The 27,169-nt window shown below is 43.5% G+C and overlaps 2 protein-coding genes across 2 annotated transcripts in view; both read right to left on the bottom strand.

Moving 5' to 3' along the window:
* Nucleotides 1–311: 311 nt before the first annotated feature.
* fan1 (FANCD2 and FANCI associated nuclease 1) overlaps nucleotides 312–27,169 on the bottom strand; it is a 33,653-nt gene continuing 6,795 nt past the window's right edge. The window contains exons 5-14 of the mRNA XM_080436679.1: nucleotides 19,981–20,217; nucleotides 19,690–19,821; nucleotides 19,281–19,389; nucleotides 17,430–17,549; nucleotides 17,116–17,280; nucleotides 14,235–14,388; nucleotides 12,454–12,557; nucleotides 11,540–11,734; nucleotides 7,292–7,420; nucleotides 312–1,828 (exon numbers count right to left, since the gene is read on the bottom strand). Of these exons, the coding sequence (XP_080292805.1) occupies nucleotides 1,691–1,828; nucleotides 7,292–7,420; nucleotides 11,540–11,734; nucleotides 12,454–12,557; nucleotides 14,235–14,388; nucleotides 17,116–17,280; nucleotides 17,430–17,549; nucleotides 19,281–19,389; nucleotides 19,690–19,821; nucleotides 19,981–20,217 (1,483 nt within the window). The 3' untranslated portion in view covers nucleotides 312–1,690. The remainder of the gene's footprint in view (nucleotides 1,829–7,291; nucleotides 7,421–11,539; nucleotides 11,735–12,453; nucleotides 12,558–14,234; nucleotides 14,389–17,115; nucleotides 17,281–17,429; nucleotides 17,550–19,280; nucleotides 19,390–19,689; nucleotides 19,822–19,980; nucleotides 20,218–27,169) is intronic.
* Nucleotides 22,712–26,569, bottom strand: LOC308091545 (integrator complex subunit 2-like; the record flags this gene model as incomplete). Its single annotated transcript, XM_080437207.1, has 2 exons — nucleotides 22,712–23,383; nucleotides 23,492–26,569. 2 exons carry the CDS (start codon nucleotides 26,567–26,569, stop codon nucleotides 22,712–22,714), a joined length of 3,750 nt encoding a protein of 1,249 aa, XP_080293333.1.

The following is a 27,169-nucleotide window of genomic DNA, read 5'->3' as shown; positions in this document are numbered from 1 at the left end:
ATACATTTGCAATATTTTAATTTACTTAAATCAGTACCTACCTACCTACCTACCTACCTACCTTGGTTTCAGTCGTTTTGTCTTTATCATGTAGGCCTAATACATAATTATGCATATGAAGCACATTGCATTATGCAAAATATACATAATAGTTCGACATATAGATGAAGGCAAAAATGTACCCTATGCCCTCCACCCAGTGATTTCAGAAGCAGGTGCCCCACCCACCCACACACACACACACACACATTATCGTCATATCAAAGTATACATGAAAATATTAGCTCTTTTATTATGGAGTTCTTGCCTATCATAAATAAAATGGCAGTCCTATTGTCATACTATACAATAATACATATTATGGTAAGGTACATACAGTATATATGGCACATACATGCATCCACCTTTTACATGACACAATAGCTGAGTTTCATTGCTTAAATGATGGTAATATGTCTCAATAATTTATTAAAGGGATAGTTCACCCCCAAAATGACTTTTTTTCCCTATGGATTAGTCACCCCATGGAGTGTTTTTGTCATCAATTTAATGACCGGCAGCGGTTTCCGGTAGGTGACACAGAGAGTCTCCTTTGTGTCTCCTACCGGAACCACTGCCTACCGGTCCGCTGGTCATCAAAAACAAAACAAAAAATCCATTAATTCAAGTCTCCATGGGGAGACTAATCCATAGAAAAAAAGTATTTGTTTGGGTGAACTATCCCTTTAAGGCACATGAACATACTCATTAATATTCAGTGAGTTCTGTAGTTCACAAGTGAGCAGCTCAGTATCAGTAATCCTGAGAATGTACATAGTGTTATAACAAAGTATTTAACCCCAACAGTGATGACAGTGTTAAATAGCTCTATATTGTGATAGTAATCATTACTATAGAGTGTTTGTTCAGTAACAGGAGTCTCCACGTCTCTCCAGCTCTTTAGGAAACAGAAAATGCAACTCATAAGTGGAATTGGAAGTGATGACACACAGAAATGAGCAGAACAACGTTGGAACTGGAACACTAAAATTGAAGCAGATAAATGGGTACTCTCTTCTGACTGGCTGGAACTGGCAACCCACCTAAAACAATATGTTCTGTTTATCAAAGAGCTGCACAGACCTCCGTTAACTGAACAAATACTTTATAGCAACGATAACTACCAGAATACAGTATTATTATTATTAGTGTATGGCCTTGCAACAGTGTTTACTGGTGCTAGATCCTGTGAGAGTGCGTTGCTGGGACAGAGAAAGGTCGATCATAAAGTAGATTTTCTCCTGATTTGTGTCTCTGAAAAAAGCCATTTAATATGAAAATCTTGTAAATATTGTGTGTCTTGTGACGACGATCGGGTCCAATATTTAGTTCAGTGACCATGGAGCTAGAGAATGGTTCAGAAGCTGTGTTCACGTTCACTCTTCCATTGGAACAAATAGACTCCAACCTGCTTCCTGTCTCCTAAAAAGGCACCGCCTACTTCACGCAGATACAGGAAGTAAACCGGAGATGGTGAGTCTCGAGTAGATCTTCAGCAGTGTGGTCATTCCAGACAGGCTCCTCTGTAGATCTGTAGATCCTCAGCAGTGTGGTCATTCCAGACAGGCTCCTCTGTAGAGCTGTAGATCCTCAGCAGTGTGGTCATTCCAGACAGGCTCCTCTGTAGAGCTGTAGATCCTCAGCAGTGTGGTCATTCCAGACAGGCTCCTCTGGCGCCCTGAGAGGTCACATGACAGACCTCCACCTCTGCTCCCAGCTTACTCAGCTCGTCCAACCAGATCTGCTGCTTCTGGGAGAGACGGTCGCTGGGTCCCTTCACCTCCACCAGCTGTTAAGGAACACCAGGTTCATCATTATACCATTCAATTAAAATCAATCAAAATCATTATATAATCCTTATGTTCTTAAAATGAACATGGAACACTTCATTAGGGATGTAACCATACCAGAAACCCATGATACCATAATATCATCGTACCAAATCCACCATACCATATTTATCATGATATTTAAAATGTTCAGAAATACAGAAATGTTCACATTATGACATGCTCAGAATAGATATGCTATGGTTCATGTGATTGATGAGATGCACTCTGCTAGTTTGAGACTTTGTGCCAAGATAAACTGCCCACAAAAAATGTGTTATTTCTCCCCTTTAATAATACCAATTGGTATTGTGTTTTATATCATTTTTATCGTTGATTAGTCACCTTTACAACTCTCCCCAGTGAAAACAGAAGAGGTGTTTAAAAAATGGAGTGCTCTTCATCAACACAGGCCTCAACAATATCCCCGCCAAATTTCTAAAAGACTCAGCCGCCTCCATTGCTCCAATCATTACCCACATAATAAACCTCTCCATCATACAGGGACGGGTCCCTAACAATTTCAAAAAAGCAAGGGTGACCCCTCTGTACAAAAAAGGAAACAAATTAGACCCTGGCAACTACCGCCCTATTTCTATTCTTAGCTCCATCTCGAAAGTCATGGAAAAAATAGTCTATGAACAGGTCGATAAGTATCTTGCCGAGAAAAATCTAATCTACAAATTCCAATCTGGTTTCAGAACAAACCACTCCACTGACACATGCCTTCTCTATTTGAACGACTCTATCAAACAAGATGTCGACAAGGGCAAATATTGGCATGGTCATGTTGGACCTCCAGAAGGCCTTTGACACAGTTAATCACCCAATTATGATCAATAAGCTCAAAGCAATAGGTTTTGATGATACGTCAGTGAACTGGATGAGATCCTACCTGGAAGGGAGGGAGCAAGTGGTGGAAGTAAACGGCACCCAGTCCCCCCCCCCCTCCCTGTGACTTGTGGTGTTCCTCAAGGAAGTATACTAGGACCTTTACTGTTCCTGATATATGTGAATGATATGTCATCAGCCTGCGACTGCAAACTGTTCCTGTTCGCAGATGACTCGGCCCTGCTAGTCTCGGACAGGGACAGGCTGCAGGTTGAGAAAACTCTCAGCTCTGAACTCAACAAGATCTGCATCTGGCTCTCTGACAACAAACTTTCACTACACCTGGGTAAAACTGAATCCATCCTCTTTGGGTCCAGTCCTAACCTTAGCAAGGCAGAGAGTTTCACGATCAAAGTGGGTGATGATGTCATCAAAAGAAAGGATGAAATTACCTACCTGGGCTCCATCTTGGAGGCAAACCTCTCTGGTAACAAAAACGCCGAAAAAGTGATCAAAAATGTCAACCAAACAACACGCAATTTGTGGAGGATTGATCGTCTAGTCAGTAAGAATACTCTGAAGATTCTTGCAGGGGCCCTCATTCAAGGTCATTATGATTATGCATGCACTTCATGGTATCACCTCCAAGGCCTTAAAAACAAGGCTCCAAACATCCCAAAACAAACTTGTAAGGCTACTTCTTGGCCTCAATCATAAAACCCATCTAACCCCTGCTCATTTTGCTAGGATTGGATGGCTTAGGGTTGAGGACAGAGTACAGCAACTTGCTATGGGCCTGGTCTTCAAGATACACCACAACATTGGGATCCCCCTGTATTTGTCAAAATACTTCCAAAATGTTAATGAAGTCCATGATCATAACACCAGAGGCAGCTCCACAAATCATGTTCAACCCAGATTTGGCTCAACTAAGGGAATGAACTCATGCTATTCATCAAAAATGTGGAATGCCCTACCAAAAGGAGTAAAGGAGTGTAAAACCCTACTCACTTTCAAAACTGCCCTAAAGATACACCTTCAGGAGGCTGCAATTCGAAAATGGCCCCTGTCTAAGTCTTAACCTACCCCCCCCCCTCTTTCAGCTTCTTCTTTTGTATTTGTTTTTGTTCTCTCTTCATACCAGTAACCTGATAGCTGATTGTATGACACTAGAAGTTCTGCCCGCTACGCGGGCAGAATTCTAGTACCCCCCCCCTACCCTAACCCCCCCAAAGAAAATGTCGTTTGGGGGTACAATCATGGAAAAAAAAAAAAAAAAAAAAAAAAAACAGAGGGTCGCCCCCCCCCCCTGGGGTCTCCAGGCCGTGACCTACAGACACGGCGAAGGAAAACGGTAAAGCCACAGCCACGCATGCAAGATGTTGCACATGAACTCTGCAGCCGCACTGAGGCGCTCCAACACAAACACTCTGACATTAAGCTTCACACAACAAACATCAGCAGCACACACAACCTTCACACACACACACACACACACACATACAGAGACGTGCGTGGTGTCACTGTCTCCCCGTTTTTTTTTGCAATACAAAGCCGTGACTATAGCACAACAGATCTGTGTGTGTGTGTGTGTGTGTGTGTGTGTGTGTGTGTGTGTGTGTGTGTGCCAACATACGCTGGTGGGTGAGTACGCACTGTTTTACGCCTTCAGCCAATTGCAGTGCATTTTTGCCACCTCCGCGACTAATGTGATGCAACGGGACTTTTGAGATGGCCATGCCCAAAATAGGGTGCCTTATTCGGATACCTGCGTGTGACGGCCCGCCCCTGCCGGTTCTCTGAATTTTTATTTTTAAATAGGCTCTGTCATGATTAATTGACCACACATATGAAGTGAAACAACTAAATTCTATCCAAACGATATCTTATAAGTAAATTCCGTGCCTCAAAGAAGAAGTTTGAGAGCTTTGTGAAGTTGAAAAGTCCGGAGAAAGCTGGCTACAGAAACAATGGACCGAAACAATGGCTGCAATCAATCAATCAAAGGTACAGCTTGTAAGGATCGGGCATTCGTGGAATGAGCAACACAGCTAAACGTGTGGGTAGCACCCCCCCCCCCCCCAAAAATTGCCAAAATACCCCAATATGCTTCTGTTGGTAATCGCTCTCGTTTTGAGCGACCTGCCGGCACACACCTGGCGAGAGGTGTGTGACTGACACCTGAACTCCAAGCAGCAACACTGCCCTCATGGAAAGATGCCATGTTTATCCCTTCAGGATAAGGCCCATGGTGCAATAGGGCAAGTGAAGCTGGTGATCCGTTATACAGAGTGGCATTATTTGGTGTCAGCCCTAATCATTTTTCATTTCAGGGAGCCCTGGCTTGATGCCATTGTTTATCTCCGGGACCCCCAATATACACAGTAAAATCCTTAACTCTGAGTGTCCAAATGGAACCAAATTATTTGGTTCCATTTTTGACACAACACAAGGAGTTGCAACTTGCAACAGGATCCTTAAAGTGTGGTTTTACAACAACAACATAAAACTAGACAGTCCAGTATAATAGAGTATATCTGATCTCATCTCATCCACACCCAGACGCCCAGCTGTGACCGGCTGCCGTTTCCACAGCAACGGTATTGTCACATTCCCTCCGGGATATGGGATATAAACAGCACTGTCCCTCAACTGACAGATGGTGACACATCAAGACGACTTTACTGTTTACATATCAGGTCAACCTATTATATTACATTACATTAAATTACTATATACGCTTGGACATTATACAAATATAAAAAATATACCCGTGGGTATATGTTTTATGTTGTTGGTGTTGTTTGTCTGCTTTGCACCTGCTTTTAAACTATTTGAATCTAGGTGTGTGAAAGGTTTTCAACAAATTATGAAAATATGAAATGGTTATACGGTACGCTCTCCTTTTCTTTCTCCAGTACATGTAGGAGCTGGAGTTCTACACCATGAGGTCAAGTAATAATAGTAATATTATCATTATTATTATTAATAATAATAATATTATTAATAACATAATAATAATAACCTTGTACATGTAGGAGCTGGAGTTCCACACCATAAGGTCTATTTAATAATAGTAATAAAAACTAGAAAAAGTGCTCTTCGGAGCACAGGTCTCCGCCAGGTCAGGTAAGTTATCAATGTTCGGAATTCACCAATCAGGATGGAATGTGAAAAATCAAACAGACCCGTATTGATCACATGATTACAGAGATCATGTGTACCGATTTGGGTGAAATTTGGAGAAAATCTGAAGGAGTAATATCCAAAAATGTGTTTTACATGAGTCGGCCTCCTGGTGGCGCTATTAAAGGTTAAAGGTTTTTCCTTGGCCTCTAAGGAGTGCACATACAAAGTGTTACACAGATCGATGCAGTTATATGTAAAAACACGAATCGGCCTGTTATAACGCCACCATGAGGCTGATTTGAAAATTTCAAGTGGCATTTCTTCCTCTGCCTAGTGAGAATATACGCCCCAGGTGCATCCATGTGATGTTTTCTTTATAGTTAGTGATTCTATTTATAGTGGCTCATAGGAATTAGACTACCTGACAACCAGGAATAGTTTGGTGACCACTGGAGAGACGGTTGATAGCCGGAATGTAGACGGCATCCCGGGAGCAGTATGGGTTAGCGCTCCAGCCTGTGTCTTCCGTGAGGAAGAAGCCCAACAAATCCACGGTGAGGCCTTTAAGGAGGGCCATTCAAGCAAGCCGCAAGTGGAGCCTGCAGTACCACCACGCCGAAGGAACCATCACGCCAGAAGGAAATGTTTGGATCGGGGTGGTGCAACGGATCTGGTACAGCGCTCAGGTCCTGGATCTTGTGAGACGAAGGAGGAGCACGGCCAGGAGGCCACCCACAGAGCCTAGTTCCTCCACGTGCCAGAGCCTCCCCGAGTTCCGGCAGAGTAGTTCCGGAGAAGCGGACTGAGTGGCCCTGTCTTTCCCTACAGGACTGACCGTGGGTAGCTACTGGGACGTAAGTCGGGGCTTGATCAACCGCGGCTGGGTCACCTGGGCGAGGGTGTATGTTGTTGAGACCCGAAACACCCATCGACCCCAGGCTACAACACTGATGATACGTCCCAGGTGCATCCATGTGCTGTTTTCTTTATAGAATGTACGTGCACCATTTCACAGAAATCGCACACTGTGTTCATGTGTTCACACTGTGCATTTTGTTCAAAACGGAGCACTCCTGCAAACTGTGGAAGCCATTTTAGCCAATCAGGATGGAATATGGAAAATCTGAAAAACCTGTTTTGTTTAATGACAAGAGATACTGTGTACCGATGTGTGTGATGTTTGGATAAAATCTGTAGGAGTACTGTAAAAAAAATTGTTTAGCAAAAAGCGGCCTCCTGGTGGCGCTATAACAGACCCATGTGAAAAATTTTAGGGCAGAGGTTCTGAATTGGCATCCAGGGAGTGTGTGTGCACAGTTTCACTGAGATCAAGCCAACGGAGATTAGCTGTCCACAGACGGAGGGGGCGACGGACACACGGACAGACAGGGGTTAAAACATACTCTCTCAGACAATAATAATATTATTATTAATAACATGATAACAATGATAATAATAATAACCTTGTAGATGTAGGAGCTGGAGTTCCACACCATAAGGTCGGGTAAACCTCCACGACAGTGTCTGTAGTCCTTCATCATCCTCTTCATCATCCCTGCTAAGAACACGCCTCCTAAGCAACACACCACACTCTGCACACATACACACACACACGCACGCACGCACGATTTGGCACAAACAAGGGGTTGAATACCTTATAGAGTAGAGAACTATAATACCTTATAGAGTAGAGAACTATAATAACTTATAGAGTAGACAACTATAATACCTTATAGAGTAGACAACTGCAAGTAAGACGTGCGAACGCTGGAAGCGAACGCAGCTCGAAAATATTGTGTATTTACGGACTTTTAATCCGTGTTATTTCACCGTGATGGGGAGAGAACATTGACATTGTGTGTGTGTGTGTGTGTGTGTGTGTGTGTGTGTGTGTGTGTGCAGAGCATTGTCTAAATTCCTGCACTCTGGCGCACTCTGCCGGCTGCAAATAGGCAGTGCACGCACGTGAGTCACATGGGGGCGCGAGGCAATGACAGCGTGAGTCACATGGGGGCGCGAGCCAATGAGAGCGTGAACACAGAGACACAGATGGAGACACACACACACAACCCAAGCACAGTTACATAGTAAGCTCCACTTGGTCGGAGGCGCGGCTTCGCCGCGCCTCCTTCCGCGCCTCCTTCCGCGTTCGCAATAATACCTTATAGAGTAGAGAAGTATAATACCTTATAGAGTAGACAACTATAATACCTCATAGAGTAGAGAAGTATAATACCTTCTAGAGTAGAGAAGTATAATACCTTATAGAGTAGACAACTATAATACCTTATAGCAGACTTGTCAAACTCGCGGCCCGCGGGCGTTTTGCGGCCCGCGGAAAGGTACATAGCGGCCCGCGAAATACTTTTAAAAATAGTAAATTGATACTACATCTAACACAGTGTTTATCAACCCTGGCAAACGTCCCAATTTTGGTCCGCGAGTACTGCTGAGGTGTTCCGCGCCGTTTGAAGAAGGTGTGAACCCAGCCCCTCGAGAACAATAACATGGGCTCAGGCTGCCGCTGCCTTAAACTCATAGTCCGCTGCGGACACACAGCCAATAGACCCTTGCCCATAGGAATGCAAATGTGTGGCTTTGTCTTCATGGGGCCATCACATGTACTCCCCTGGCAGGTACTCAGGGATGAAAGTGCCGTGGGTGGGTCTGAGCGGGCCGATACGGCGTTCAGCAGATCCGCCAAACCGCGAAGAAGAGGGGCTGTCAAGCCCATGTTATAACCTGCCGCATGTCCAACAATAAAACACATACAGGCCTACTAACGTTAAATCAACATAAGCGTTCGTTTTCTTATAAAATGCTTCTAAATCGCTCCAGTGTGTTTGTGTCAACATACAGAGAGAATCTCTCGCAACTTCAAGCCGCCGTGCCGTCAATATAATATAACCGGAAAACTCGCCCCAATACACGCTCGCCCCCATTTCTTTTCGCTGACCAGCGGTTCTTGTACTCCTGTATTTGTTTTACTGAGGATAAGGTTAGAAATAAGTTTACGGTTAGCCATATTATTAGTTTTACTGAGGTTACGTTTAGGAATAAGGTTAGGTTTAGGCATAGTTTAACAAGGTTACGTTTAGGAATACCAGGTGAATATCACCGGATTTCCCCCGGGGTGACTGTTTTGGGGTGAGAGTTTTGGTGTTCGTCTGTAGTGGGCAACAGCGCATGCGTCCGCAATAATGCTATCAGGATCAGATTATTAGATATTATTATCAGATATTAGAAGTGTATTGGGTACCAAATATACTTACCAAAGAAGTTTTACTCTGGGAAGGTTTTCAGACTCCTCCATTCATTGCACCCAAGTGTATATATTTGTAGGCCAAAGATTTATATATTTGTAATGGTCAAGGTTTCTTTATACCTGCCCAATAATCTCTCTGTGTGTGTGTGTGTGTGTGTGTGTGTGTGTGTGTGTGTGTGTGTGTGTGTGTGTGTGTGTATATATATATATATGTATATATATAAAATATATAAAATAATATAAAAAAATAGCAGATATACAAGCTCATAGTGCGGCACTGAGTGCCACACTATGAGCTTGTAGATCTGCTATTTTTGTAAATGTAAATAATTAAAGTAGCTAATCTTCATAAAACATTTTTTAAAGTTATAGCAGTGACTGAGATGTAGTGGAGTAGAAAGTTCTGGAAATTGGAAATACTCTAGTAAAGTAAAAATACGTCAAATCTTTACTTAGGTACAGTACTTGAGTAAATGTAATTAGTTACTTTACACCACTGTTCTATAAATGTAATTATTTAACCACCCACACACATTACCAGGTATTGTTTAACTTCAAATTATTCTGCTTAAAGGGTAAGACCACTTTAGTAGAGGTTTGGGTTGTGTAGTTACCTTGCCATGATGTAACTCCAAAGGTGGGCAAGAAATAAAAAATAATTGCTCCATTGATTAGAAATTGATAATTCAAAATATGCTCCTCATTGACTTACATTGTACGGTAAAACAGCTCTCAAAGTCACTCTTTTAGCACATAAATGAACCCAAACATAGCTGATTCAGACAATATAGAGCATCACCAAACCCAGTACTGTTTGTTTTTTTAATAAAAATGTGAACTTCCTGTTGATTTTATTATTTGAAGATCTGGATCCGGATCCGCCGATCCAGTCCGGGTTTTCTACTTATTAAAAATGGCAAAATCAACAGGAAGTTGACATTTTTATTTAAAAAAAAAAACAGTACTGGGTATGGTGATGTTCTATATTGTCTGAATCAACTTTGTTTGCGTTCGTTTTTGTGCTAAAAGAGTGACTTTGAGAGCAGTTTTACCGTACAATGTAAGTCAATGAGGAGCATATTTTGAATTATCAATTTCTAATCAATGGAGCAATTATTTTTGGGCGGTGAAACCGCCCCTATAAGTGAGATTTGGAAAAATGTACATTTTCCTGCGCTGTGATCTGGGCCCAGGAAATTTGTACAATTATCCTGCGCTGTGATTGGCCAATCACAATCTATTCAGGACTGTGATTGGCCAGTGTCACATGACACATGTGCATAGCCCTATATAAGCAACCATAACTTGAAAAAAACCATAAATTGGTTTTTTTCAAGTTATGGTTTTGTCCATCATAAAGAGTGTTTCAATAAATGTATTTAAAGACTCCTTTCAGTATTGTAGTTAGCTAGGAATACACCGCCCACTTCACACAGGGTGTGATTTTTTATTTCTTGCCCACCTTTGGAGTTACATCATGGCAAGGTAACTACACAACCCAAACCTCTACCAAAGTGGTCTTGCCCTTTAAAATGGTTTATAATAATAATAATAATAATAATAATTATTATTATTATTACACTTATTATTATTATTATTATTATTATTGTTACAAATTGCATTGTTTGTTTTCTGAGACAAGACAACAGATTGAAAAACAATGCTGTATAACTGAATGCGTGTGAGCGCGCATGTGCGTCCGCAACTGGTTCCTGCCCACCTCAAGTCACCATTTGACCAATCTTGCCCGGACACCAAAATGAGTTTGACACCCCTGCCTTATAGAGTAGAGAACTATAATACCTTATAGCAGGGCTACTCAACTTAAGATGGCTCAGGGGCCACTCAGCAAAATACCAAAAGTCCAAGGGGCCGCAAGCTAAAAATGACGGTCCTATTTTGGATTTTTGGATTTTGTAACACACACTACGCATTGTTATTGTTATAAGAAAATGTACATTTTGACATCATATTCTTTTCACTGTACCTGTTTATTTTGTGTGTATGTCCAGTGGCATCAGTTCAGCAAAAGCTAAGGTATGGCAAGGTTAGGGTTGCCAACTCCCAGAGATTGAAATAAGGGACACCTACCCTGGGCGCGCGGCAAAGCCGTACGGCCGGAAAAAAATGGGGGTCAAACCCCCCAAAAAATCCGAAATGCATAGAAAACTATGCATTATACCTGTAACAATTGATGTTTGTTTTTGAAAAAAAAATTAGCAACCCATATATTTGAACGGAAATGTATATTTTTATCCTGTGCTTAAAAAAAAAAACGCGGGTTGAGTAGCGCTGCCTTATAGAGTAGACAACTATAATACCTTATAGAGTAGAGAAGTATAATACCTTCTAGAGTAGAGAAGTATAATACCTTATAGAGTAGACAACTATAATACCTTATAGAGTAGACAACTATAATACCTTATAGAGTAGACAACTATAATACCTTAGCCTGCTGTAGAGAGGAGAACAGCTCCCAGGAGACCAGGGAACACATGGTTCCTTCATGGGTGCTCCACACCTCCTCCAACATGTCACACAACGTCTCTACACACGCCTCCTCCATCACCTGCACACGCGTGTCAAACGCCTCCTTTCTGTTGTCATAGAAACAGTCCGTAAACAGGTCCAGAGGACAGGTCTGTCGGGGAAGAAGAAACGATAAAGCATGAAGATGAACAGATAAAACCAGACCTATGATAAAGCATGAAGCTCATAGAGATGAACAGATAAAACCAGACCTACGATAAAGCATGAAGCTCATACAGATGAACTAGGGGTGTAACGATACGTTTTAACAACGATCCGATACGTATCACGATACTTGGTTGTCGATACGATACATGAACGATACAGGTTCATTTAGAACGATACGATACGTTTCGATTCAGTGATTTAGTCGATACGATACATGAACGATACAGGACAGGTTCATTTAGAATGATACGATTCGATACAATGATTTAAAATCGATATAGTAACTATTTATTTACCCAAAATGTCTGTGTGAAAAATAAATACCTGGATACTGGATATAAACCCCTCTTTTTTCTTCTTAAAAGTACTTAGTATTGATAAAATTGATTATTTGCATTGCAAAACGATTCGATACGATTATTTGCATTGCAAAACGATTCGATACGATACAAAGTCAAACAATACGATATTTTGCTGTTTGCATATCAATATAGTAGACCGTTGAAAATTCTAAAAGATTTTTCAATGCAGTTACTATATCGTTACACCTCTAAGATGAACAGATAAAACCAAACCTACCATAAAGCATGAAGCTCATACAGATACACAGATAAAACCAAAGCTCCAAGGCACTTGAAGGCAGTAAGGAGAACGTTGCTTTACCTGGTAGGGGTTTCGGAACACATCTGGGACCCCCTCCATGAAGATAACGTCCCATAGCAGAAGACCCAACAAGGTGGAGAAGGTCCCGCCCTCTCCATGTATCCCTGTTGTCACAGGATTCATGAGGATTAGAGCAGTGCTTCTCAAAGTGGGTGCTGCGACACCCTAGGTGCCGTGACGCAAGTCCAGGGGTGCTGCACAATACTTTGATAATATATGGAATGTATCCATTTCACTTCAGTTTAACCACTTTTACTAACCCTAACCCTATAGAGCGCTGAAGTCTGACGTCACTGCCACTAGAGGGCGCTGTTCCACTGGTTCGTGGAACCAGTAGAACACTTTATTTTATTTTTTTTATTATTATTATTTTTTTGTGTTGAAATCCCCATTTGGGAATCTTAGATCACGTCATATAAGAACTGTGTTAACATAAACACACCACCATGGCGTTTCTGTCAGGGTGGTGGCTCTGCATCGTTTATGATATTCATTCATATTTGATACAGCCTGTTTCTGGCGAAAATGGAATGAATTCTGCCTTAAAAGTCTTAAGAACTACTACTTCCGGGTCTGAAATCACTGTCCCTACAGCAGCCGCGTTCATGGGAAATGTAGTCTTTGGGTTGTTTGACTAGTTTCTAGTGCTTATATTGTGTTACTCTTTGGGTAAATGTGTACATTTACACCTTCAGTCGATGCTTCATATCCATATGAGTAAAATCGCCAGGGTGGTGTGTTTCTTTTTGGAACACAGTTCTTATATGAGGCGATCTAAGATTCCCCAATGAGGATATCAACACAAAAAGTAAAGCCACGAACCAGCGGAACAGCGCCCTCTACTGGCGGTGATGTCAGGACTTCGGTGCTCTATTAGTAAAAAAAAAAAGTGGTTTAACGTCAAGTATAAAACTATTTTCAATCTGTCCTGATGGAAACTGATCTTCTCTTTTCCTCATCATATGCTGTATCTGAGGGGGAAAGAGTTACATGTTTACGTAGAGTAATGTGACATAGATGTAAGGTGCTATAAAGTCACAATGTCATTCAGGGGTGCTGTGGATGAAAAGGTTATTTACAGGAGTGACCTGTTTGAGAACCACTCTATTAGAGAACTGAAGACAGCACACATGTAGTGTTGATCTTTTATCTGGTACACTATGTAAGAACACTGGATTTGATATGAAACAAAGTTTGAACTGTATTTTATATCAGCCTGTAACACTAGTCTTGACGACCTTTTCAGGCTTTTATGCAAGGCTAAAATGTAATTTAGATAGCATGTTATGTAGACAGGTTTTTTGGTTATTCTACGGTTAGACTGATGATAGGTTCTTGGTTTACTTATGTGTTTATTATTAGATTACTATTTCTGTGCATTTGATGTATTATCTTGTGTTGTCCTTGCTTACAGTAAATCGCTCTGGATTAAGAGCGTCTGCTAAATACCTACATTGTAAATGGTATCTTGTATACCAGGTTATTTAAAAAGAGAATATTAAATATTATAAGACAGTACCTTGGTCAAAGCCTTGTCTGTGGTAGTGTGTATGTTATATGATAAGACAGTACCTTGTAGTGTGTATTTTATATGATAAGACAGTACCTTGTAGTGTGTATTTTATATGATAAGACAGTACCTTGTACTGTAGTGTGTATTTTATATGATAAGACAGTACCTTGTAGTATGTATTTTATATGATAAGACAGTACCTTGTAGTGTGTATTTTATATGATAAGACAGTAACTTGTAGTGTGTATTTTATATGATAAGACAGTACCTTGGTCAAAGCCTTGCCTACGGTAGTGTGCCAGTGTCAGTTGTTCCACAGAGCACATGACAGTGGCCTCGTCTGCGCCTTCATCTGGCTGCATGAGGAACACATTCTTCCCCATTCCCCCCTCGTGTGGGAACAGCTGTCCACAGATAGTCACCTAAAGAGTTAACATATGTCCACAGATAGTCACCCAAATAATAATAATAACTAGAAAGTACTGTTCCTGAAGAAACAGTGTGGGATCGCTAAGAATGTTGATGGTATTGAGTATTGATAGTGTTAGTAGAGTTAAAGGTTTGAAAGGTTTAAAGTTCTAAAAGTTTGAAAGGTTTGAAAGGTTCTAAAGTTTTGAAAGATGTGAAAGGTTTTAAAGGTTCTAAAGGTTTGAAAGGTTTGAAAGGTTTGAAAGGTTTGAAAGGTTTGAAAGGTTTGAAAGGTGTAAGAGGTTCTAAAGGTTTGAAAGATGTGAAAGGTTTGAAAGGTTTTAAGAGGTTCTAAAGGTTTGAAAGGTTCTAAAGGTTTGAAAGATGTAAAAGGTTTTAAAGGTTCTAAAGGTTCTAAAGATTCTAAAGGTTTGAAAGGTTTGAAAGGTTTGAAAGGTTTGAAAAGTTCTAAAGGTTCTAAAGGTTTGAAAGATGTGAAAGGTTTGAAAGGTTTGAAAGGTTTGAAAGGTTTGAAAGGTTCGAAAGGTTTGAAAGGTTTGATTAAAACTGTGGTTGCTAGGGTCTAATAGGCGGTTGCTGAGGTCTAATAGGCGGTTGCTAGGGTCTAATTGGTGGTTGCTAGGGTAAAACAGGCGGTTGCTAGGGTCTAATAAGCGGTTGCTTGGGTCTAATAGGGGGTTGCTAAGGTCTAATATACAGTTTATATGGTCTAATATGCGGTTGCTAGGGTAAAACTGGTGGTTGCTAGGGTAAAACGGTGGTTGCTAGGCTCTAATAGTGTTGCTAGGGTCTAATAAGCAGTTGCTAGGCTCCACTGTAGCTAAATGTCATTTCTCCATTGAAATGAATGGGGTTTCTAAAGCAATTAAAAGTGAAATATCTCCAAAAGTACAAATTATTTCAAAAATTCAAATGGTAGCCGACATGTCCTGAGTAGGCCGAACGTTGAAGAGTTGGAACGGAGTTTGTAGCTAAAAGTATGAAGGACTAGTTACGGTCCAAAAAACGGTCCCACGGTGAAGATAACAGTAGTGTGATCGCTTTAGCGATCCCACAATAATACACTTTATTTGTATAGCACCTTTCATGACATGAAATGCAGCTCAAAGTGCTTTACAGAGCAAGAATACAATAACAGAAAAGTACAACAAATTTAACGATAAAGCAAAAAAAGAAAAGCAAAAGCATAAAACATTAAAATAATAGCAAAACAGTGAAGACATGAATAACAATACAGAGATTTAGAAATCTACCAAAAGCAAGAGTGAAGAAATAGGTCTTGTCAAGAGGCTGCCTGTCTTAGGTGTAATTATTTAGTAGTAGTTTATTCCACGCTGTCGGCCCGTAGAGGCAGAATGCTGCTTCACCGTGTTTTTTAGATGTCATTGTAGCCACCTCGAGCAGGTCGGGGGCCGGTTTGGAACATATCTAGGCAGGCAGTCATAGAGGTAGGAAGGTGCCAGACCATTTAGAGCTTTATAAACTAGTAAAATCATTTAAAAATCAATCCTAAAAACAACCGGGAGCTAGTGTAGTGAAGCTAGAACTGGAGTAATATGTTCTCTCATCTTAGTTTTAGTTAAAACTCTGGCTGCAGCATTTTGAACAAGCTGTAATCTGTCAGTTGTTTTCTTTGGCAGGCCAGAGTAAAGTTCATTGCAGTAATCAAGCCGAGAGAAAACATAAGCGTGGATCAATGTTTTTGCATCGTCCAACGACAGATAGACTTTAATTCGTGCAATATTTCTAAGATGAAAGAAGGCAATCTTGGTAACATGATTAATGTGTGTATTAAAATTAGAGTTAATAATTAGTAATGTCCAGTTTTGTCCACATTTAGTCACCTAAAGAGTTAATAGAGTTAGGACGCTTATTACACGGCTACTTAATAAATAAATTGACCCAAAAGTAACAACAAAACAATGTATTTCATTGCTTATGGCAAGTGTTGCGCTGGGTGGACATGGTCGCCTCGGAAAACAAGGAAGTGTTGATCAAATGGAATACATTTTATGTTACTGCATCGTCTATTTTTCACTTTAAATGTTTCCAAAAACATTGTTGAGAGCAACGTTTAGTTGTAAATGACATGGTGTGTTTGTTTACAAGGCTGTCATGTTGGATACAGCATAAAATCAAGCAGTGCAGCAGGTGCTCTGAGTCTTTGATCAGACAGAGGTCTGTTATTGAGCTCAGCGGTCATTATCCAGAAATAACACACTGCTAAATTCAGCGATTGACCAATCAGAATCAAGCATTCAACCAAGCCATGTAATAAACCTACTTAATATTATCCTACAATTTAACACAACTAAAAAGCGGCGCAATTACTTCAGACTAAACTTCCATTCATAGGAAAATCGGCTAGAAGAGAAAGGGGGGAAATAAGTGTGAAAGGCAGCAGCAAACAGAAGGGTGTTTTAAAAGGTGATCTAAATGAACTAAGAGTGGCAGCCGACCTGCAGTTTATATAATATAAGTATAAATATAATAATTACGTCGCGTCATCGCCTTGATATATAACGGCGCTAGCCTAGTTAGAGCCTTGTGCGGCGTCATTTGAAAGCACGCCTCGATGACCGTTTTTCAGTTGTGCAGTAACAGGTCAAACAGCAGTATGATGGTCAGGACAGTAACAGGACAGTAACAGGTCAAACAGCAGTAAAGTGATGGTAAGGTCAGAGGTCAAACAACAGTAAAGTGATGGTCAGGTGACTCACATGTGGGACGTCCTGGACAGTCACAGTGGGCAGGTCCTTGAGCTGTAGACGGAGCTTCTTAAAGGAAGGAGACTCCTTCATCCTGACAGCTCTCTGGTGCAGAGACAGCTGGTGACCGGTCCGTACCAGGGGGTCCCTGAGACCCTCTCTGATGGCCTGGATGGCCTGGAACGAGAATATGTGTGTTAACACACCTGGTCAGGTATTAACACACCTGGTCAGCTATTAACACACCTGGTCAGCTATTAACACACCTGTTCGGGTAGTTTGAGGTGAAACAGTGTATGAACACACCTGGTCAGCTATTAACACACCTGTTCAGGTAGTTTGAGGTGCTGCTGCAGGTTCAATGCCAGCCTGTCCCACCAGCGCCCCCTACTGTCCAGACAGTAAACACTCTGAGCCAGTAGAGACCTGAGCACACTCACAGCTTCCTGTGAAAATAATTAATCATTTAATCATTAACACCAAATACATTTATTTATTTATTCTTTCCACATGGGGCGCTCTAACGCAACTTAGGAATGATCCGTGGACCCTGTAAAATGGAATGGACGGATGTGAATCCAGTCCAAAAAACCTACCTCCCGTCCACTACAATGATTGGATCTTGAGAAAAGGTCCATATCTCCATATCTTTTTACCGTGGTGAAAACGAGCCATTTTCAACGCACGATCACTCTGCAATGGGGGATCGCGTTAGAAATATTATTGTTCCAGGCGTTAGACGGGACCCACGACCATCGCGCACGCACCCTTTGTTTACATCCGCGTCCTCGTCGTGGCGTCTACAGCACTAAACAGATCAGCGTAAACAGTAAGAAATGCTGGCACTGGATGTACCCTGTTTTAAAAAACCTCTGGCACTAAATGTGTTAATCATTATCAACATCAAATACAGTAGAGACTGTATTGACAAAATTACTGATGTAATCAGGTATTTTTTTAAAGCTGTATAGGGTCATATTCTTAACACCACCAACTAATATGTGCAGGTTAGCCTTAGCCCTAGCCTTAGCCTGTAGCACCTGACCTAGTTTTAACGATTTAGATAGCATGTTATTTTGACAAATGCTAGGTTATTTGTTTACCTATGATCCTATAGTTTCAATGTAGAGATTATTATTTTGATAGTATGTTATTTAGATTGATGCTAGGTTCCTGGTCTACCTGTGATCCTAGTTTACTGAGACACTACACTGTCTCTGTATTCTATGTATGCGTTTCCCCTTTTTACTGTAAGTTATATTATATTATTATATATATTCTATGTATGCGTTTACCTTGTTTACTGTAAGTTATATTATATTATATTGTTATATTATTATTATATATATTCTATGTATGTGTTTACCTTGTTTACTGTAAGTCACTCTGGATAACTCTGGTCAAAAATTGGCAAATTGTAAATTGTAGGTTCATCCCAGTAGTATTTTCTTCCCTGAGCAGCATCCGCTATTACTACTAAATGATCTGTTTATACTTTATCTGTATCGGCTGTGGGCCACATGGTTCAGGAAACATTGGTTGGAGGCTACTTACAGTACTTACTGTACTAACTGTACTTACTGTACTGTCTGTATTTACTAATCAGCAGATCATTGTGTGATAAGTGTTGATAACGGTTGAGAAAGCAGATGAACCAGAACATGGTATTTGGTTGATGTGACACAAGGTTTGTTGCAGGTTTGTTGCCACCTTCAGGCTGCAATTCAAAACTGGCCCCTGTAAAAGTCATAACCTTTGTTTTTCTTATTTTTCATTTTGTAAACTGTTCATATGATGTTCTGCATTGTAGTGTATATCTGTCATTTAATGTCACTATGAATTGACTACATAAGGACCCCATTTGAAACAAGCCATTAGGCTTTCAGGGGCTTCTTAGTTGACCTTGTATTTAAACTGTACTTTCATGTGATTTTTTTCTGCAAAAAAAATAAAGTATTCAATCAATCAAAAGGTACCATATCAGCCCTATGTGTACCTTATGTCTAATCACGCACACCTCCTGTGTGCGTGCGTGCATGTGTGTGTAATGATCTGACCTCAAAGGTGTGTGTGTGTGTGTGTGTGTGTGTGTGTGTGTGTGTGTGTGTGTGTGTGTGTGTGTGTGTGTGTGTGTGTGTGTGTGTGTGTGTGTGTGTGTGTGTGTGTGTGTGTGAGACCTCATAGCGACGCAGACGCTGCAGGATGTCCACTCCTCTGGAGAGGATGCGAGTGTAAACCCATCCTGTGGTGAAACAACGTAGAAACACAGGCAGCGCCACCTGCTGGCTGCACCCACACACAACAGTGCGTTAGTTAGTACTGTTCAGGCTATGAGATAAACATGTGAGTGCTGTTCAGGCTATGGGATAAAATGTGAGTGCTGTTCAGCATATGGGATAACATATGAGTGCTGTTGAGCCTATGGGATAACATGCGAGTGCTGTTCAGCCTATGGGATAAAATGTGAGTGCTGTTCAGCCTATGGGATAAAATGTGAGTACTGTTCAGCCTATGGGATAAAATGTGAGTGCAGTTCAGCCTATGGGTTAAAATATGAGTACTGTTCAGCCTATGGGATAAAATCACCTGAGGTCCTGGGTGTCTCTGATTAGCTGCCAGCTGCTTTTAGCTGCACAGTAAAGCTCCAGAGACTCCTCCCACTGCCCTGCCTGCATGGATGACCTCACTTCCTGCTGGGCGTGGACTGCTGCCTCATACCTGTCAGAATGGATGGATATTAGTACTATGACACTAATACTAACTACTAACTAATATTAATACTAACTGCTGCCTCATACCTGTCTGGATGGATATTACTACAATGATAGATAGATAGATAGATAGATAGATAGAGTGTGTCAGGGTTAGAGTTGTAACCTGATGAGCTCCTCTCTGTCCTGGAACAGCCTATCACGGCGCTGGATGCTGTAGACGGGGAAGGCCAGACGTCCTGAGTTGACCAGCAGCATGGTCCACAGCTGACCTTGACCTCCAGCTGCTCCTCGCTCATCATCCTCCATACTGTCCGTCAGAGAGAAGAGGAGGAGCAGGCGGCAGAACACGGCTCTGGGGTTTCCATGGAGACGAACACAGGGCCCCCCCAGCTGCTTGGCCCTTCAGGGACACATGAGAGGAATACTTTGTTCATTCAATCAATACTTTGTTCACTCAATCAATACTTTGTTCACTCAATCAATACTTTGTTCATTCAATCAATACTTTGTTCACTCAATCAATACTTTGTTCATTTGCACCTGCTTGGTGTAATATATGGTTTTAATATATAACTTTTGCAACCTTTTTATTTTTATATGTACCTTGTTGTCCTTGTCCTATGTAAAACCATTGTTGTAAATGTATTTTTGTACACAGGGCACCATTGAAAAAGAGACCCTGGTCTCAATGGATTTCCCTGAAATAAAGGTTTCAATCAAATTCAATACTTTATTCATTCAATCAATACTTTGTTCATTCAATCAATACTGTATTTATTCAATCAATACTTTGTTCATTCAATCAAGCGGTGACTGACAGCACAAAACTAGTGGGAAACGGTTTACAAATTCATCATCTTTAGGGTTAGGGTCACAATACAATGACATAATCGCCCGATAACAATTATTTGAGATAAACACAATTATTTTGCATAATTTCTTAGAATTGGTTCCTTTCATCTGTATGAGACAACATCTGTATGAAAACATCTGTATGAAAACATCTGTATGAAAACAGCTGAAACATCTGTATGAAAACAGCTGAAACATCTGTATGAAAACATCTGAAACATCTGTATGAAAACATCTGTATGAGACAACATCTGTATGAAAACAGCTGAAACATCTGTATGAAAACAGCTGAAACATCTGTATGAAAACAGCTGTATGAAAACATCTGTATGAGACAACATCTGTATGAAAACATCTGTATGAGACAACATCTGTGTGGAAACAGCTGAAACATCTGTATGAAAACAGCTGTATGAAATAACATCTGTATGAAAACAGCTGGTGAAACAACATCTGTATGAAAACAGCTGTATGAATCAACATATGTATGAAAACAGCTGGTGAAATGAACATAAATGTCATGTTTCAATGGTTATTTACACCATGTCATTGTCAACTCTTTCAAACTGGCGTCCCCATTCTGGGATGCCAGGTTCAACATAAAAATATATATATATATATATTATAACGCATTGTGAGCTTTTGAAAGTAACTGGCAATTATGATTCTCATATTTACTGATCGCTTTAATAAATATGAATAAACATAAAAAACTTTTTTTCCCTTTCCCAGTCCCAGTCTCAGCACAAAAACGAAGTTGAGGGTTTTCAAGAGCAGCGTCCTTAGGGTATGGGGCAGAGTGGTGGAAAGTGACACAGGCCATCTGTCACAGACAGACAAGATGCCTTAAGTTAGGAGAATACTGAGGATATTTTAGACCCTTTACAGGAGAACATGCCTGACATTCTGAAGGTGGATTGGACATGTACAGTATGTGTGCAGAATGGACCCAAGGGAATAAGCATACTTATAATGCATTATAATGTGCTTATAACACTATATAATTACAGTTATAAGAACTCATGATCACAATGCTTTATAACAATAATCATGACACATTATAAAGTATTCTATAATCACTTATAAGGTCAAGTATCGATGCAATGTAATTAGCTTACACCACCGTATAATTACAGGTATAAGCAATCATAAGTACACATAATACAATCATAACACTTTATAAAGTATTTTAACATTCAATTTATGCAAGAACAAAACATCTTTCTGCCCACATCTTCATGAATGCAATTACTTTACTTAAAGCAAATAATGACCACTTATACTGACTTATAATCACACCATAATGCATTACAACAGTAATTATAATACATTAAAAGATTATTATAATGTACAGAATTACAATGGAAACAAGTCCCAGGACGTTTTTGTGTTTTTAGCTTAAATGTCTGACTGTACCTCGTGCTGTTTACATTTCTGACTAAAGTATTCAATCAATCAATCAATCAATCAATCAACAACTATCAATCATAATTACAATACACTGTGATCCTTGCCAAAAAAAACTGAGTGTCCAGCCATTATGAGGTGTTATAATAGTTGACCTTATAAGTCATTATAAAATGCGTTATAATGTGTTATGATTATTGTTATAAAGCACTGAGTATTTATGAGTTCGTATTACTATAATTATAAGCAGATTATAATGCATTATAAGTAACTAATGCAGTGGATCACTGAACACATCTGAATGAAAGTAAGCTTTTTAAGGGCAGGGATCTCATCGTCTTCCCTTAATGTCTGTTCTCTCTGCCATCGTCACCTTTTAGTTTTAGTCAGGTCTGTGTTGTTTTTATTTCTCTGAACGGCTTTGACAAAATGAGTTTAACCCTTTCCTGGGAATGTGAATCTGACTCAGCCACCAATGCACTTCTCTTGCCTCTGTGTGTGTGTGTGTGTGCGTGTGCGTGTGCGTGTGCGTGTGCGCGTTCTATATAAGATGGAGATTGGAGCTGCCGATGGCCATGAAGGCGTGTTCTATAGTGGATGGAGACTAGAGTTGATGATGACCATGAAGGCGTGTTCTATGCTGGATGGAGACTAGAGCTGATGATGCTCATGAAGGTGTCCTCCACACAGTAGCAGAGCTGGACGTCTGGGTCTGCTCTCTCAGGCTCCTTTGTCGTTCTCTGAGGAACACCGAGCTTTAAACAGGCTCCTCCCCCTGGAAACAGAGCCTCCTTGGGGGGCGTGTCTTTCAGACGCTGCAGTCGTTTGACGACGGGGTCGACGCCCCCGGCCCTGAGGGCAGGGCCTCTGGACGCCACAACGGCGGCGCACACCTGAGCCAGCTGCACCAGTAGAGCCACCACGTCCTCACACAGCGGAGGGAATGCCTGGCAGAAGGTCACCAGGCAGGGCAAGGTGGGCGTGAAGAAGGCGACGCGCTTGGCACGGGGCAGCTTGGTGAGCAGGGTGCCCATGAGGCTGACGGCCACCCGGGCAACGTTCATGGCCTTGAGGAGGGCGTACCGGCCGCACAGATGTGACAGCAGCTGGACGCCAAAGATCTGTTTCTCCAACTGGGGCTGGAGCAGCAGATTGGGGATGAAGTCCAGGCAGATGTGGATGGAGGGGATGCCCCCGGTGGTCAGGGGCAGCAGGGCGGCAGGGTAGCCCTGGAAGTGGACCAGCTGGGCAACGTTGGGGTCGGCCAAGAACATGTGATGCAGCCAGAGGCAGACCAGACCCTGCACCTCATGCAGGTCACTGAGACTCTGCACCTCACGCAGGTCACTGAGACCCTGCACTTCATGCAGGTCACTGAGACCCTGCACTTCATGCAGGTCACTGAGACCCTTTACCTCATGCAGGTCACTGAGCGGACCTCCCTCCGTCTCCGTCTCACCACCGGCCACCTCCTCCTCCTTCTCCTCCTCCTCACTCCTCCTCCGGCCTGTTGGCCTGTCTCCCGGTGCTCTGGGCCTCCCGGAAAGAGGAGCCCTCATGCTCTGCAGGAGGCTCTTCTCTGAGTTCCCGGCGGCCGCTAGCTGCTGCTGCTCCTGGGAGGTGGGGAGAGTCGGGAGACACACCTCCAACAGCAGCTGCACGGCCGCACTGTCCTGCACGGCCAGGAGGGCGTTCTTGTTGTGCTTCTCCTCCCTGGTGGCCTCCTCGGGCGTGTCCAGGTTGGAGACGACGGTCTGACTCTGCCGCTCCAACTCGGCCTTCTCCTTGAGGTGGCAGTGCAGGTAAGCCCTGGAGGCCAGCAGGTAGCCGTTCAAAACGTTCAGGATGATGTCCATGAAGGGAGGACAACTGTAGACCCTCTGGTCACAGCGCAGCACGGCCAGAGGGTTCAGCACCAGGTCCTTCTGACCGTATGTCTGCCGTCCGAGGTCTGCGGCGGCAGGCGGCCGCAACGCGTTCACCGTCATCGCCCACAGCCTGCAGGGCATGACGGTACTGAGGGCAAACCACAGCTTGTTGAGGGTCTGCAGGACGCGTCGGGGCACCCCGGGCTCCAGCAGCAGGCCCATGCTGTCAGTCAGCGGCTCGGCGTAGGGCATCAGCTCGCTGGGTGACAGCAGCGCCAGCTGCTCCAGGATCCAGAGGAGCCTGGGACCGCTGGATGGCAGCTCCTGGAAGGCCTGGTGGAGCTGGCTCTGGGTGTATCTGCCAGCCAGCATGGTGCTCCTGAGCAGGGGCAGGGTGCCCGTCACCTCCTCCTGGCACATCCAGGCCTCTGCCAGACACAGGTGGGGGTAGTTGGTGACCAGCAGGCGCAGCAGCGCCGAGTGGAGCACTCCCAGCTCCTGCTGTAGCCCGTGGGCCTGGGTCACCAGGTACTTGATGGGAATCTGATCCATGAGAGCGGCAGAGTAGCACTTTGGCTTCCTCTGCATGGAAGCCAGTGTCTTGGTGCCGGCCAGGAGGTTCTCCTCGTAGGTGAGGACGTAGTAGAGGATGAGGAGCTGGGCAGTGAGGCTGTAGGCCTCCTGGCTCCTCTTCTGGAAGACATTGAGTATCTCCTGCTCTGTGATAGGCTGGTTGGTGGCCAGGGAGGCAGGCGTCAGGATGGAGTTGATGTAGGCGTCGATGAGGGGCAGCAGCTGCGGGTGGAGAGGGGTGGTGGTTTCACACAGTTGACGGTAGAGCCAGTCCTTGATGGAGACCCTGTGTGTGATGAAAGCCTGACTACGTAGCAGCTGGTAGACGCAGTGAACGGGCAGGAAGCCCTTGATGTTTCCACTCAGGCGTTTAGTCACTGCGACCCTCGCAGCGTGGGCGGTCACCACCTGCTCCGTGAACACTTCCTGAGTGAAGATGGTCTTCATTTTGTTCAGAGTGCCGGGCTTCATGGCCATCTTCATCCCCAGAGTGGAGCACACCAGCTCCATGACGGAGGCGAGCTGGTTGCTGTGGAAATACATGGCAACCAGTAACAGCATCTCCCTGAAGGAGGCCGACACGCCGGCAGCGCTCGGAGCAAAGTATTCCTCCTCGTTAATCATCCATCTCAGCCATGAGGCCGTCAGCTGCTCCTGCTGCGGGGTGCCGAGCAGAGCGGGAGACGCCAGCAGCGTGCAGAAGGAGAGCGACACGAAGCGCACACCGGCAGGCGTGGCCGGGGGTCGGCTGGTCATCAGCCGGAGGACCCGCTTCGCCTCCTCGTCCGTGGGCCTGAGTCCGGCTACGCCCATGAGAGCGCAGTAAAGGCGGAGCAGAGCACTGGCCTTCACCGTCTGCTCCTCTCTGAGTTCGTCTGCCAAGCCCGAGGAGCCGCTCTCCTCCGTGTTGCTGTCACCGGGCACATGGGAGGTGCTGCAGCCTGGCAGGAGCTCCACCAGCTCCAGCAGCAGCTGTGTGCGCATCTGGCCCAGCACCTCCTCCCTCTTACCGGCCTGCTGCTCCTTGTGGACCAACATGCTGAAGGAGGTACGCGCCTTGGCGTTGTTGCCCAGCAGCAGGCTACTGACGTAGGAGACCAGGGAACTGACGGCCTCCTCACTGTGGTCCGCAGCGTTCCGCTTGTAGTCCAGAGTCAGGGCTACACCCAGACCCGGCAGGAGGAACTCCTCCACCGCCATGCCACGGACGTTGAGAGCCTCCGACGGGTTCATCCGACACAGGTGTCTCAAGGCCTGCGCTCTGCATCGCGCCGCTACGCTCTCCTCGTCCGGGCATTCTCCTCCGCTCCTGACCAGAGCCCTGCAGACCTGGCCGAAGCTGTCCGGGACGTTAGCGACCAGCCGGCACAGGAACCAGTCGCCGTTGCGGACGTGAAGCAACGCCAACGCCACGTCCACGACGGGCAGCAAGGAGGGCAGCTCTGCTTGCAGGACGCAGAGCGCGTGTGCCACCTCCTCTGAGTAAACGCTGCTTTCAAATAGTTCGGACGATTTCAAGGAAAACTCTTGATTTGAATCTGAAACCTTGGAGTTCATGACGGCCAACAGTTCACGAAGGGTCAGGCGGAGACGCCTAAGAGGGTCACTGTGTTCGAACTCCAAGGCCAGGCCTTGTTGGAGGCTCCTCCCTCCATTAGAACCATGGTGGAGCTGAGACACTAAGATGCTCCTCTCTCCATTAGAACCTCCTGCCTTGGCTCTGAGCTGCAGCTCCGTGCGTGCGTCCTGCTCCAGAGCACGGAAGTCCACAGATAACAAGGCTACGATAGAATTGACGGCTTCCACCCCGGCCAACAGGCGGAGGATTATCTTCCTGTCCTCGGCCCAGGCGTGGCTCAGGTCGGCCGGGGCGCAGAGAGCCATCCTGACAAGACATGGCAGGAGAGGCCTCAGCTCTGGGCCGCTTAAAGCAGCGAGCCGCGATACATCGGTTTGCTGCATGGCTTCAAAAGCACCGGGGCTAACAGACCACATGTCTGCACTGTGGGACACACCGGGGCTAACAGACCACATGTCTGCACTGTGGGACATGCTAGTTAGATGACAACGTGTTTAGCTGGATGGTTAAAGCTCACAATCACCTTTGCTTTGCCTAAAGGTTAATTTAAGCAAACCACAATAACGTGTGTATCATCAGCAGACATGTTAGCCGCTAAATGTGTTTGTGTGTCTTTTATCTCTGTCTGTTTTATCTCTTTCTCTCAACATCTGCAACACCTTATTAGGGCATAGCAGAGCTCTAGTCTGACATCACAAACAACACAAACTGACACACATGTCCAACAACAACGGCCCATAGGAGATCTAATCTGTATGTTAACTCATTCACTGCCACAATTATTGCTGGCCGCGTTTGCCCACTGCCAGAGATCTTTCATCGAAAAAAAAAAGTACTCAGGAGCCGAGATACAGAATTTTTAAGTTTTAAGTTAACAAGGAAGTGGATGGGAGTCTAGATCTTTAAACAATCATATCTCCTTGGTCTTTGGGTCAAATTTGAAACAAAAACTAAAAAAAAATTATATATTTTTTGAAAAAAATAAAATTATGTTTTTTACGTCAGTGGCAGGATTGGTAAACGGGAAAAATTACGTTTTTTACGTCAGTGGCAGTGAATGAGTTAAAGTCTGT

This window comes from Gymnoscopelus braueri (assembly GCF_963280865.1).
Source record: "Gymnoscopelus braueri genome assembly, chromosome: 9".
Lineage (NCBI taxonomy): Eukaryota > Metazoa > Chordata > Actinopteri > Myctophiformes > Myctophidae > Gymnoscopelus > Gymnoscopelus braueri.
This window is presented reverse-complemented; position numbering and strand designations above follow the sequence as displayed.